Genomic DNA, 14,568 nt, shown 5'->3' on the forward strand with positions numbered 1-14,568 from the left:
ACATTAGGAAGAACTTCCTGACAGAAAGGGCTGTTTGACAGTGGAACAAACTCCCTCGGAGTGTAGTGAAGTCTCCTTTTTTGGAGGTCTTTAAGCAGAGGTTGGATGGCCACCTTTCAGGGATGCTTTAATTGTGATTTCCTGCAGGGGGTTGGACTGGGTGGCCCTTGTAGTCTCTTCCAACTCTATGATTCTATGTTGATTTACCTACTAGATAATACTATTGTTTACAACTTCGGAAGCTTAAGAGATGAGCAGCAGAAAATACGTTTGTTTAAAGGACACTATTCTCAAATCCTCTATGATATTTTAAGCTTAACCCCCCCCCCAAAGTCCTACTATTCAGACTAGTAGGAGTCCCCCCCCCCCCCACATTGGTCACACTGGGAGAGGGACGATGATTGGAAGGAAGAGGAGAAAGCAAAAAGGCAGATTCTGTGTTGAGGTAGAGGGGAGGACAGAGAAGTGTTCGTGAACAATTACACTATTTGCTCAAACAGTGTGTTATGACTGGGGTGAGACCCCCAGAGGGGGCATCTTCTTAAATCACCAGAACTCTCTTTGGCTCAGCTATATTTTAGCCATAATCTAATTCTTGAGCGGAGGAGACCCCAGGTCCCTTTCATACTAACACAGTTATAGTGATACGATTCCACTTGAACTATCATGGCAACATCCTATGCAATCATGAGGTTTGTAGTGTAGGGAGGGGTATTTTGAACTCTTAGTCAGAGAATTCTAGTGCTTTGCTAAATTACAAATTCCAGGATTCCACAGAATGTTAATTCTGTTAACAATGATAACAATGTTAACAATGTTAAGCCATTAAAATTGAATCGTAGCTCTATATTTGTGTAGTTCAAAAGGATCCCAGGTTTAAATCCCCATTTAGGTACAAAGCTAACTAGGGGTGGGTTTACACTGGCCAGAATACTCCAGGCTGCTCCCATGGTATTCTGGCACAAACGCTGTCCTGAATTTCTTCTGCTACCTGGGTACACAGTATTGACACTGTTTGGCTGTTTACATGTGCATCCAGTTATGCTGCCTGCCACTGCTGGCACAGTCACTCCCTCTGAGGTGGAAAAGAAGGTACTCAGCATCAGTAAGATGGCTGGATGCCTTGTTGTGATTTTAGAGTCTGCGTAAACAGCTGCCTGACATTGCTCTCGACTTTTGTGGAAGATCTGGAGCAAATGGTGAGTTTTTAAAATTTGCTTTAATGCATTGATAGCCTGTATTCGCTATGATACTGCCATTTCATCAGGAAGACAGTCCCCAGTCGAACTGGCCCTTTGGCCCTGTGTTGTGAAGACAGAGCAATGCAAGGGTGGGGAGAAACCAGTTCATTTGGTCCATAGAGACATAACTTCTCTGTGTATGTTGTGTGCCTTCAAGTTGTTTCTGACTTACGGGGACCCTATCATGGGGTTTTCTGGGCAAGATTTGTTCAGAGGGGGTTTGCCATTGCCTTCCCTTGGGGGTGAGAGTGTGTGATTTGCTCAATATCTACCAGTGGGTTTCACTGCTGAGCAGAAATCAAACCCTGGTCTCCAGAGTTGTAGTCCAATGTTCAAACCACTATGCCATGACATATCCTAAGTAGTCTTTATTTGTTACATTTCTGTCCTGTCTTTTGGCCAGTTTGCATTTCCTCCAGTGTAGTAGTAGTAGTACTAGTACTAGTAGGAATGATGGTAATAATAATAGAATAATTTTATTTCTTTCTGGCCTCTCACGGCTCAAGGCAGGTTACAACATAGTTAAAAACACAAATCATTGCATAAAATACACATTAAGCTGCATCTCTACACAATATTTATATTACAGTACATAGGACAATAATTAAATATAAAATCGATGTTTAAAATTCATGATTAAAAACTGCCTGGATATGAAACTAACATTTAAAAAAATGCCTCACATGCCACCTTGAGATGATTTGCAAGAAGAGACAATGTGTATTCATGATTAAAAAAAAGTAATTAAGTGTATTTATTTATAATCCACCTTTCTCCCAACATCAGACTTACAAAAAAGTTAAAATCAGATTTGAATCTGAACAGCACAAGACTATTTTAAAAAATGCTTTGGGGTAGAACAAAGCATTCATAGGATATGATATTTCCCTGTTCCAGTAGTTCACATTCCTAACCGCCCACTCCTGACTTGTGGGAAAAGACATTGTAGGACTAGAAACAAGACTACTTGGCTGAGTTAATTTCTGGAGTCAGAATATCATCATGGCCAAAGCCACCTTGTAATAATTAAGAAGGAAATACAGTGGGCCCTTGGTATCCATTGGGGTTTGGTTCCAGGACCCCAGTAGATACCAAAATCTGTGGTAGCTCAAGCCCTGTTATATACAAAGGCATAGTAAAATGGTGTCCCTTAGATAAAATAACACCATCAAGGTTTGGGTTTGGGAATTTATATATTTTTGAATATTTTCAAGCCGTGGATAGTTGAATCCACAGATAAAGAATAAAGACTATACATTGTTATTGCCCCTCTCATTCTTGGCCTCTATTATTATAAAAGTTGTGCTGATGCTTTTCTATACTGTTGAGGCAAGTATAGCCTTCTGAATGCTTTTGGACTGTATCCTCTATAATCCCCCGCCACTGACAAGGCTGACTAGAGTTGATGGGAGTTGATCGCCAAAACTATGAAGAGATACACAGTTGTCCACCCCACTTGTATGTGGAGAGATACTGCATGAATACTCACAATATTCCACTCTAGACACAGGACTACTTTGGAGCCAATTCTCATGTCTCAGGGATGTAGTACAAGTTCAGTTCCCTCCCACACCCGGAACCAGGGATAAACCGTTTCCCCAGAAAAAGCCACTCCAGAGAAAGTGTAAATTGAAACCTTGGTTTCAATGTTGAAAAATTCCACCTTCCCATCGGCATAGTCCAAAAAGACACGAATCCACCGTGGTCTCTTGTCAAAGTGAAGTGGGGTATGTGTTGGGGAGGTGAAAGCCACATAATTGCCCAATCCCCAGTATTCCCCCATGCCCCAGATGCCTGCCTTGGGGCTAAATTCTGGTAACCCTTTTCTTTCCACAGACTTTTTGGCGACCCCTACAGCCCATTCCCCCTTGCCCTTCACTTCAACCTGCCAGCAATGTCTTCCTGAGACAAAACCGTTTTGGCCTAGCACCCAAACACGTTGTTCAAATCGCTGTGTATTGTTGGGAAGACTCTGCTCCTTCTCACCCCATTTCACACTTTTCTGATCCTTAGAGATGACAAGCCGTCGATGGGCAGTGTCAGGATCCAAAGTCACGCGGGCTACAGGAGAAAAAGAGGGTTTTGTTTATATCCTGCATGTCCTCCATTGAGCTCAAAGTGTCATATATCACTCTCCTCTTTCTTACCTGACCCTCTCTCTACAACAGTGGTCCCCAAATGTTTTTTGGGCTACCAACCAATTTCCTCTTAGGTAACAACCATATTACCTTCATATTATTTCTTAATATTAGGTCTACTGTTCGACTGCAAGTTCAAAGTAACCCATCTTGGTCGCTGCTCCCTTTGCACCTGGTCACCTCAAGAGCAGCAACTGAGCAACTGTCTGGGCAGCAACTGAGATGCTACTTGGGTTTACAGCAAAGGCCTCCATAGGTGAGAGGTTTCTCAGTTGCTGCTTGACTGGCTGTTCGGTCACTGCTTCCAGTCACCCTGGGGGCAACAACCAAGCAGCTGGCTGAGCAGTAACCAAGACACTTCTTGCCCATGTCAGGCTTGCAACAAAGGCTGGTGTAGCTGAGATGCTTGGTTATTGTTCCCTTTGCCCTGGTTCCTCTGGGACCAGCAACTGAGCAACTGGCTGAGCAGTGACCAAGAAGACTCTCGCCCGTGCTGGCCTTGTGGCAAAGGCCAGTGTGGACAAGAGGCTTATTAGTCACTGCTCGACCAGCTTCTTGGGGAGCAGTAACATCCACTTTGAAAATCGCTGCTCTACAGCCATGTAAAGTAGGCCAAGTTGAGATGGTGTTGTGAGGGGACAAACAGGACAGGGCTGCTGCACTTTCATAGTTGCATAGAAGAAGGAATTTCTGCTGGTGTTGCATGTCATGCAAGCTCAGCCTGCTGAAATCCCCTCTTCTGCACAGCCATTAGCCCTGTCCAGTTTTTCAACTGGTAACTTTAAAAGAGTATGGCTTACATGCAGTCATCTAGTGAATTTGGCTTGAACTGATGATTGAATTGCCAGGCCAATACTCTCACCCAGAGCCTGGCAGTGCTACCACATCACTAATGTAGACTTCGATGTGAAAGTTTCTGACCCAAGATAGGAGTGACAACCCATCACCCTTCTGAGTAATCCTCGCCAATCTTTTGTTTTGTCCTTTTAAAGATTAGTGGTTCTCTTTTCTGACACAACTGTTTTTGTTCCTTCTGTAGTGTTGCCTCTTTTGGACTACAACTCTCATCAGCTCCAACCAGCATTGCCAAAAGTGTAAGATGATGGGGTGTTGTAGTCCAACAGCACATGTATGACTATAGATTTCTTACAATGGATCTAAGCTCTAACTGTCCAGATCTGGCAGGGACAATCCCAATTAATCCTCTTGTTGTCCCAATTTTTCAATTGCTTTTAAAGAGTCCCAGTTTCTCTCTCCTCGTCCTCTTACACCCCCCCCCTCTGTTATTAGCTTACTTCAGTTGCTACAAACTGAGTTCAAAATGCAAAAGCAATTTGCAATCAGCCAGCAAAGAGTTGGCAGAATCTTGCCCTTCCCTCTCAGCTCAGGCAAAAGCAAACTGCTGTGTCCCCTCCTAGCTTATGTGTTCTCCCTCATTAACAAGTTTGCCATTTTGGCTTCACTCAGATGTTGCTTGGCTGGTCACACATGTCCTGGATTTTATTTGTGAAATGTTGGCGGGATGAAAGTCTTGTTTTCAGGCCCAAGTGTCTTGAAAACCAGCATTCCTGGACCTGGACCCAAGGTAAACAATATTTCTCACTCTCATGAGCAAATAACTTGTGTAGGTTGCTCTGCCGTTCCATTTTTACAATGTTGCTCTGCTCTACTTTGAGGTCTGATTAAACTTATCTGTAAAAGTTGCTTTTAGAGGACTGAATTCAGTCCTTAAATTCAAGAAGCTTACAAACAGAAGGAGTTTAAAATTACCTGTTGGATTGCCTGGGATCCATTCACATGAGTTAGATAGAGTCGCTGGGCAGGAACCATCCGTTACGTTTCCCACCTGGAAAACTTTCCAAAAATATTCAGATTAGCATGTGGAAAAACTAAAGCACATAGGGTTAAAAGTACTAGGTTGCAACTTGGAGATCTTTACACAACAATACTATAGGATGTGAGCAACTGGCAATTATTAGTTTCCAATGTGCTAGGGAACAACATGAAATTTGTGCCCATTGAGTACTGTTGTTTCTTTCTTTCCTGTAAATTTGCCAGGGACTTTAGCAGCCAATGGTTCAGGGACTGACATTGGTCCAGGGCTGACCACTTTGAGTAGTGCTACTTTAGAGAATGTTTCTCCAGTGAAGCATTCTCCCAATGTGTTGGACTACAACTCCTAACATGCCCAGATGGCATAGCCTTCTTGTTGTGCCAAACTGGAGAGGAGACTGCAAAAAGAAGAGAGGGAGAATTTAAGAGATAAACCTGCTTCTGCTGTGTGTGTATGAATGTGTTTTAAATAGATGTACTCCTTACTTTGCAGACTGTGAAAACTTGGGATGATTCCGTTTTGCTGAAGAAAGGGCTATTGCTTTACATTTTCCCACGGATAATGCCACACTTTGTTTCCTTCTACATTATTATTGATAGTATTCCCAAAACTGCCCCACTGGAAGTGTTCACAGTGAATACAGCACAAAACCTGGCAAACATAATAAATAATGCTAATCAAGAAATAGCAAAAGCCTATTGTAAAAATGAACCAGACAGCTAAGATGCATCTTCACTGTCGAATTAATGCAGTTTGACACCACTTTAACAGCCGTGACTCAATGTTCTGGAATTCTGGGATTTGTAGCTTTGTGAGATATTTGTGGCATAGTGGTTTGAGTGTTGGGCTATAAATCTGGAGACCAGGGTTCAATCCTTGTCAGCTATTAAACCTACTGGGTGCTTTTGGGAATGTCACATGCTCTCAGCCTCAGAGGATGGCAATGGCTAACCTCTTCTGAACAATTGTTACCAAGAAAACCTCATGATAGGTTTGCCTTAGGATTGTTCAAGTATCCTCAGCTCTCTTCTCCAGCACCACATCTCAAATGAATTAATTTTCTTCCTATTTTGTTTCTTAACTGTCCAGCTCTCACATCCATACATGGTAATAGTGAAAACAATGGTTTGTATGAGTCTAACTTTTGTGCTGAGTTGTATATCTTTGCATTTTCGGATTTTTTCATAGCTGCCCTCCCAATTCTTAAATCTTCTGATTTCCTGGCTGCAGCCTCTGTTCTTATCAATATTTGATCCCAAGTATGATAATTCTTTTACTGTTTTATTTTCCATATCTGTTGAAATATGTTGGTTAGCACTAGAGTTGACTCTGTCAATTGCAGCAGTTCAATTGGGATATCATCTGTTCCTGGAGAGCTTTTTTGCTATTTCTTTTATTGCAGCTTCTACATTGCTTTTTAGAATTTAGGGTTCATCTTCATATGGTTCTTCGTTCCATGTGTCCTTCATGTTGTCATCTCTTTGATTTAATTGTTCTTCGTATTGCATCCAATTTCTTTTCAGTCCTTGCTGGTCTTGAATTATGTTATTTTTATTGTCATAGAGTGTCCTGGTCCTTGGCTGAACTTTGCTTTGATTTCCTGAATCTTGTGGAAGAGGTCTCTTGTTCTTCCCTTTTTGTTGTTGTCTTCTATTTGTCTGCATTGGTCATTGTACTAGTTTTCATTATCTTTACACATTAACCATTGTACTGTTGCATTCATGGTTCTTAATTTATTATTATACTTTTTCTTTTATTTTTCTTCTTTCATAGTTCCATGTTATCCTTTATCACTCTTTCAGCTGATATTAAAATATTTGATGTTCTCTCCCACTTTCCCCCTTTGTCATCACCTTACTTCAATTGCTGTAATTTGAAAAGAGGAGGGTGGGCAGAATCTTGCCCTTTCCAGTAGGCTCAAGCAAAAGCAAACTGCTGCAGCAGAAGGAGGAAACTGTGACATTTTAAAAGAAGCTGAAAAGTGCGATGACAGAGGATTAGTGAGGATTTTCCTGCACAGTTGAGAAAGTTGCATGATATGATGTTGGGAAAGGATGTTGCAACCTGACAACATATAAGAATACAATAGAAACCTACCTAGTAGGGTGGCAATTAGAGCCACATTCAGAGCAACGCTTCCTATCAAGAACACAGCCATTGTAGCTTTCCAGCATTTTGAAGAGGAACCTGTACAAAGTAAATTTATATTGTAAATATAATTTTAAATTGAGATGAGAGTGATTGTTTCAGACTAGTGCAGACTACACTTGTTGATTTGATTTATATTCACCCTTTCTCCCTATGCAGGATCCAAGAGCAGCCATTACATCCACAAACCATCACCCATTTGCTAGCAAATTTGAACAATGTTAAGTACAGCCAGCAACCATTCCTAGTGGAAAAAACAGTGCTACTATAAGAAGACCAAAACCACAAATGTTTGTGACATAAAGGTAGGCATGACACATTTCCAAAACAAGTTCCCTATATTGCACATAATGGAAGGCTTGAGACATTTCAAAATCAGGTTCCATATATTGTTGGATAATTGTACTAACTTCCTCATTGCAGGGTTCAGCATGACAATGTTGCTTTAAATATATATCAGATCAGCTTCTGGATTCAACATTTCTAAGGGCCATTCCAGTGAACATCAGACTGAATGCTGTTTTGAGTCAAGCAAGCGGGGTCTACAACAAAACATTGCAGCATAGAGTGCTCCTGATAACCAGCAGGCCATGACATTTTTCAGAATATACCATTGTATCCACTTTGGAAAATGCCTTCTGTACAGAGGCAGTGGTCTGACTATGGAGGAGCAGGGGGTGACGACCGCACCAGGTGACACCCAAAGAGGGGGTGACACACTGCTCCCCAAGCATCTGACTTTGGGCAGAAATGGGCTGTAGTGTTCACCTATGTCCCTTTAAAATGCTGAAGAGATGATGTGAGTGGGGTGAGACTCAATGGGAAGAAAAAAAGGAAAGGCCCCAGTTTTTGAAAAATTAAATTTTTTAATTTTTAATTAAAATTAAATTTATAATTAAAAAAAATCTTTTAAAACATCACATTTCCCCAAATGTTCACTTTAACCACATGGATCTATGTACGCTCATCCCTCTACATTTGGTGGGTTTAGGGGCACAAGACCCCAGTGAGTGCGGAAAATCCACAAATAACAAAAACACCATGTTTTACCTGAGAGAACACCTCTCTAGGAAGCTCTATGTCCTCCAGTACAACTCTGTGGTCAATATCTGCTAGGCATTCACCATAGAATTGTGCTGGAGGAACTACAAATGCCTAGCGGAAAGTGTTCTCTCTAGGAATCTCTAGGTACTTCAGTGCGACATTTGGTTAACGTTGGTCATAGAGTTGCACTGGAGGAGCTAGGTATTTCTAGAGAGAATAATCAAATCCACAAATGTCAAAGCCACAAATGTGGAGGCACGAGTGCATATGTAAATACATTTCTTCTATGTGTTTGATATTGTAATGTAAAGGTCTAATTTTAATTTTGCTAGTTGCTTATATCACAGCTATGACCATTACATTCAATGATATATGATAATTATGAATTATGAGTAAATTGGTACCAAAAACATTACTAAGGATTCTGTATAGGTGTGGGTTATGGGAGGAAGTCAACGGGAGAGGGGTGGCACCATGCGTTACTGCACGGGGTGACACCAACCCTAGTGACGCTACTGCACAGACAGTGCCACAACTCAAAAGCCCCTCTCTCTTGTAGCCAACTGGCTTTGCCCCTTTGGCAGGGGCAACAGAGTACCAGGCTGGTGGGTGAATGGTATGATTATAGTAAAGCATGGACAAAGTATATTTTTTGATTACGACTGAGAACTCAGGGAACAATATTGGCTGGGATTTATAGAATCATAAAGTCTTAGTTTGAAGGGGCCACAAGGTTCATCTAGTGCAACCCCCCTGGCAGGCTGGAATACAGAACAAAGGTACTCCTGAAAGATACGCATCCAACCTCTGCTGAAAGACCATCAAAAAGAAGGAAATCCCACCATCCTTTAAGGTAGTCTATTCCACGGTTGCACAGCTCTGATAGTGAAGACATTCTTCTCAATGTTTAGGTGGAATCTCTTTTCTTTTAATTTGAATCTGTTGATTCCCAAACTTTGGTTTTGGACTTCAGCTCTCAGAAGCCCTAGCCAGCTTGGCCAACTGTCAAGAATTTTGAAACCTGAAGTCCAAAACATCTGGAAGACCAAAGTTTGGAAATCAATGCTCTGGTCTCTGGAGCAGGAAAAAACAAGCTTGCTCCATCTTCTACATGCCATCCCTTCCGATATTAAAACATGGCTATCATGACACCTCTTCAGCTTCTCTAAACTAAACATAACCAACTCTCTAAATTGCTCCTCATAACAGCCACCGAAAGCTAACAGCAACTCAAAGTCTAACCATACCTTCTGTCTTTGGTGGAACGGGCACAATATACAAGTCCCTTCTTCCAGGTTCTATCGACATATATCCTTCTTCGTCCTCCATTTCCCAAGATCTTTCTTGAGGATGGTTTTCAAACAAATCTAGAAAGCAGCAGCCTCTGCAGGGGAGAGGATTCTTGAAAGTAAGACTCTCAGTCTTTGGAAGGGAAATTTAACTCAGCCCACAGACTAGTATTACGTAAAGAATAGTGAAAGGGACAACTCATGAGCCTTTCTCAGTTACTGTGTCGTCTGAAGTCACCCACATGTTTAGCAATGCGTCCTTCCTCTCTTAGGTTTGTGCTTGGATCACTGGAACAGGGAACACAATGACATGCCACAGATCTGCTAAACAGAAGCAGAACCAAACCACAAGGACATTAAACTCCTAGAAGAACAATGATACAGCCAGCCCTCCATAGTTATAAATTCAACTATCTGCAGCTTGAATACACACACACACACACACACATTTTTTGCCATTTTATATAAGGGACACAATTTTACTGTGCCATTGTATACAATGGGACTTGAGCATTCAAAGATGTTGGTATCCACAAGGGATCCTGCAATCAAACCCCAGAGGATACCAAGGGTCCACTACACCTCCCTTTTAAAATATTTTTTCATGAAACAGTTTCATACTTGTACACGCAGAAACCACCTAAACTCTATTATTATAATTATAATCATAATTATTGTTATGAATAGCCCATCTTTTCCCGAGTTTGGAACTAAAGAAGGCTTACAACAGTTACAACATAGTTGAAAATTAACAGCATACAAAAGTTAAAATGCCATTAAACCACTGTAAAATTTGAAGCCAGTTAAATGAAAACTGCAGCAACAATTAGTTGTGTCTGTTTTCTCTGAGGACATCTGAAATAGGTCCTTTATGCTGAATGCCTCAGAAGAATAGACACCGAAGAAGGGGGGGATACTATATTCAGATACTGGCATTAACTTGTTAAAATGTGCAGTGATTTTGTCATATATTTCAGCTGTATTTTATAGACATTAAAATATCTAGAATTAATCCTATTCTGACCAGGAAATGTAATTGCTTATATGTTGTTGTTTCAAGTTGTTTCCAAAAGTGTCTGCAAGCCTAAGGTGACCCTACATGAGGTTTCCAGGGCTGAGAGTTTGGGGCTCACAAGTGAACCCTGATCTCCAGGGTTGTGATCAATCCACTACACCATACTGGCTTCAGTGGCTGATATATTGTTTAATAAACTGAAATGACAGAGGCAGTGTGTCCTTTACCGGTACTTTAGCTGGCAGTGAACAGGGAGTAGGAGGTCAAAACCTGAATTTTATATTTAATTATTACCCATGTATTGTGATATAAATAGGTGTAGAGATGCAGCTTAATATTTTTATTTATTATAAGGATTGTTTTTTAATTATGTTGTAACCTGCCTCTAGCCAGGAGAGAGGCAGGTAGAAATAAAATTATCATTATATTATTAAAGCAAAATGCCAGCAGGGAGCAGGCAAAACTTACAGACTTGGAAGACTAATCCGATAGTATTAAGCCAGAGGGGAGATGCAAAACTGTAGTCCAAATTTCCTTCCAGGGTTCTAGTATCCTGAGTCCAACCTTATTTGTCAGCAAGAAACACAACAGCAGCACGACTATCCAAAACAGGTTGCCGACCACACGGAAGTGAAGCAGCTGGCTCCTTTTAAGCCTTTTGGCCTCCAGCGGAGACAGGCATCTCAGGAATCCCGGGTGTATCATCTTTACAACAGGTCCTGGGACTGGTATGGTAAGTTGTCTCTTCCTCTTCGGGGTCCTGGGAATTCCCCAGCCCAGAGCTCCCCTGAACCCCCGACACCCCAAGTCTGTCTTTGCATCAGACTCAGAATCCCTCTTGTCACAGGGCAGGCCATGACAGGTGAGGATATTCCAGTTGCTATGAGTGAATGGGGAAGAAATGAGTATGCACACCACTAAAATTATTATCTGTTGGTCAAAGAGGGACATCAATACATCAATGTCTTAAATGGCCAAGATACTGTATATTCAAGTATAAGTCAACCTCGAGGGCAGGTTTGGGGGTGGAAAGTATGGATTTTACCCTTGGATAGGTCAAGGGTAAAACTGGGGGGGGGGGCATATAGCAAAGGATCTAAAGGATGAAGCAAAGCAAAACAATGTCAAAGAACTCACAAAATTCCAGTAGATATAGTCTTTGTACTCACCCTTAAGGCTGGATGGAAGAGAGAGTAGAGGGGGTCAGTGCTTCCAGGACAGATATATTCTTGCCTTTCACCAGGGGATGGTTCCTTCTTTAAATAAGAGTTAAGATACCGCACTTAAATTGACCCATGGATAAGTGACTCAGGTTTTTTGGTCAATTTTTAGAACTAAGTTTCTAACTGTATACATGAGTAATACAGTAGTTCCTTTTGTCCTCAAGCTTTGTATTATTTTAGCAGAGTCATCAATCACAGATTAACTAAATTTTAGATTGTATTTTTAATCTATTTTTGCTGACACAATAAGGGACCATAAGCACAAATACATGGTTTCCTATGCTGTTATCACTTGTAAGACTGTGTGACCAAGGAATAGAAATCAGCTAATGCAGACCCTGTTCACACTATGGAAATAACCCGGTGTGAACCAGGTTGTTGTGATGTCCAGACTGGCCTCAAATGCATCCAGCACCATTTGTGTGGAGAGAAGGTTGAAAATCCCACTTAACCCAGTGCATTTGATACAAGGTCCCTTCCACATGCTTTTTTTAAAGTGCCAGTGACCGGATCTTCGGTAGCGTAAATACACTACTGAATCGATCCAGATCATGCTGCAACAATACAGAAATGGCACCATTTCCTCTCTAGTAGTTGCAAGTGTGAATGGGAAGGTGGTTTAAATTGCCTCAGAGAGCTTCGGGGACGTAAAATGTAGTACCCCCGTAGTGAGAACACTAATCCGATATTGCATCACACAGAGATCCAGATCTCCTTGATACAAAAAACTAAGTCTGAATGTCCCCACAGTAGACTGCTGCCATACGGCAGTTTGACACCACTTTAAACTGTCATGGCTTCATCCTATGGAATCCTGGGATTTGTAGTTTGTTGTGGCACCAGAGCTCTCTGACAGAGAAGGCTAAATGTCTCACAAAAATACAGATCCCAGGATTCCATGACATTGAGCCATAGCTATTAAAGTGGAGTTAAACTGCATTAATTGTGCAGTATAGATTCAGCCATAGAGATATACTGGGCCCTTGGTATCTACTGGGAGTTGGTTCCAAGACCCCTCATGGATACCATAATCTGTGGATGCTCCATTAAGTACAATGGCATAGTGAAATGGTGTCCGTTATATAAAATGACAAAATCAAGGTTTGCTTTTGAAATTTATATTATTTTTCAATATTTTCAAGCTGTGGATGCTTGAATCCATAGATAAAAGATCTATGGATATAGAGGGCCAACTTATACATGGATGGTGGAGGAAAACTTGGGACCTTGTGTTAAACTGTCCATAATGAAGTACCCCATGGAGAGAAGGAGACACCTTTTTGAAACTTGACTACCATTTATTGAGTACATAAATGACAAGAAAGGAGAGTGTGGGCCAATTGGACCACATTGGAGATACTGGAGAGATTTACTGGATGCTGTGTCATCAAAGAGATGTAAAGTCTGATTGGTATTCCTGCTTAAAAAGACAGAGAACAGGAAACTAATGGCCATTTGCACTGTACAAACTATGCCATTGATGGATAGTAATTAAACATCTGTATGTGTTTTGTTAATAAAGCTTTTTTAAAAAACTTTCTCTTACCTGTCTCTTGAACTTCTCTATTTGGTGTGGATGGGAAGCCCTTTCAACATTTTGTTAGCATGAATTATTGGCGTTGCCAACCGACGCATGGAAACTGGCTGCCTGATCTCATCCTATGCTTGCATTACACCACAGAAGTCAGCATGTGATGCTTTTGACCGTATCGCCACTGGCTGATGTCTGGTCTGGAATAGACCAATTTGCTGTTTAAGGAACGGACTGAAAAGCTGACAGTGTTAATTCCCATTTTAAAGACCAAACTGAAGACATCACCTTGCTACTAATTAATTAATCTTTTTAAACAATAGTTTTAAAAGGACATGCCCTCCAACATTTCACAAATGAAAACTGGGGTGTGTGTCACCCATACAACAAAGCAACCACTAATCTCTAGAAAGAACATTTCTTTCTTCACTTCTTGTCTTCATTCCTTTCATTTCAGAAAGCAAAAAGAAATGACATAGGTCTCTAAGTCACAAACAATAGGTAGCCAGGGGACAAAGGTAAGGAAGAATAATATGGTAAGGCACCAGGTCACTTGCCAGATTTGTGAGGCTTAAATGTACAGTCTATAATAGTGGGTTGTTTTTTTTTGCTAGAAACATGCATTTCCTTTATTCATATATATACATACAACTCTCCCACTTCATATAATCCAGTTTGAGACTGCTTTAACTGCCCTGGCTCATTGCTACAGAATCCTGGGAATAGTAGTTTAATGTGGCACCAGAGCTCTCTGACAGAAAAGGCTAAATGTCTCACAAAACTACAATTCCCAGAATTCCCTAGCAATGAACCAGAGAAGTTAAAGTGGTCTCAAAGTGGATTATTCCTGCAGTGTGTTTTGGACCTTAGTTAATTAAAAGATAAATATTATTTTAAAACAAATATTACGTACGAGTTGATTAGCTACATCCAAAATCAAATTTCTATCCAAACTGGCAAATTATTTTTTCAGTTGATTGCCACTCTTTAATGATCTTTCATGAAAATAACCATCTCCCAAACAGAGTCGACTAAAAAATCTGAATGTTTATTTCCAAACTCAAAACATTTTATGCAGTTCTAGAGAGAGAGCATATAAAATTGA

At 40.9% G+C, this 14,568-nt stretch overlaps 1 protein-coding gene across 2 annotated transcripts; it reads right to left on the reverse strand.

Moving 5' to 3' along the window:
- Positions 1-1,812: 1,812 nt before the first annotated feature.
- On the reverse strand, positions 1,813-11,273 carry LOC121921075 (butyrophilin subfamily 1 member A1-like). 2 transcript variants are annotated; one of them, XM_042448566.1, is made up of 5 exons: positions 11,178-11,273; positions 9,653-9,789; positions 7,311-7,400; positions 5,150-5,233; positions 1,813-3,302 (listed from the first exon to the last, which is right to left on the reverse strand). In XM_042448566.1, exons 2-5 carry the CDS (start codon positions 9,732-9,734, stop codon positions 2,779-2,781), a joined length of 780 nt encoding a protein of 259 aa, XP_042304500.1. In that variant the 5' UTR covers positions 9,735-9,789; positions 11,178-11,273; the 3' UTR covers positions 1,813-2,778. The 2 variants fall into 2 exon arrangements, with proteins under 2 accessions (XP_042304500.1, XP_042304499.1); XM_042448565.1 differs by having other exon boundaries at positions 9,653-10,018; positions 11,178-11,265.
- Positions 11,274-14,568: the final 3,295 nt, after the last annotated feature.

Source organism: Sceloporus undulatus, chromosome 2 (genome assembly GCF_019175285.1).
Source record: "Sceloporus undulatus isolate JIND9_A2432 ecotype Alabama chromosome 2, SceUnd_v1.1, whole genome shotgun sequence".
NCBI classification, from domain to species: Eukaryota; Metazoa; Chordata; class Lepidosauria; order Squamata; family Phrynosomatidae; genus Sceloporus; species Sceloporus undulatus.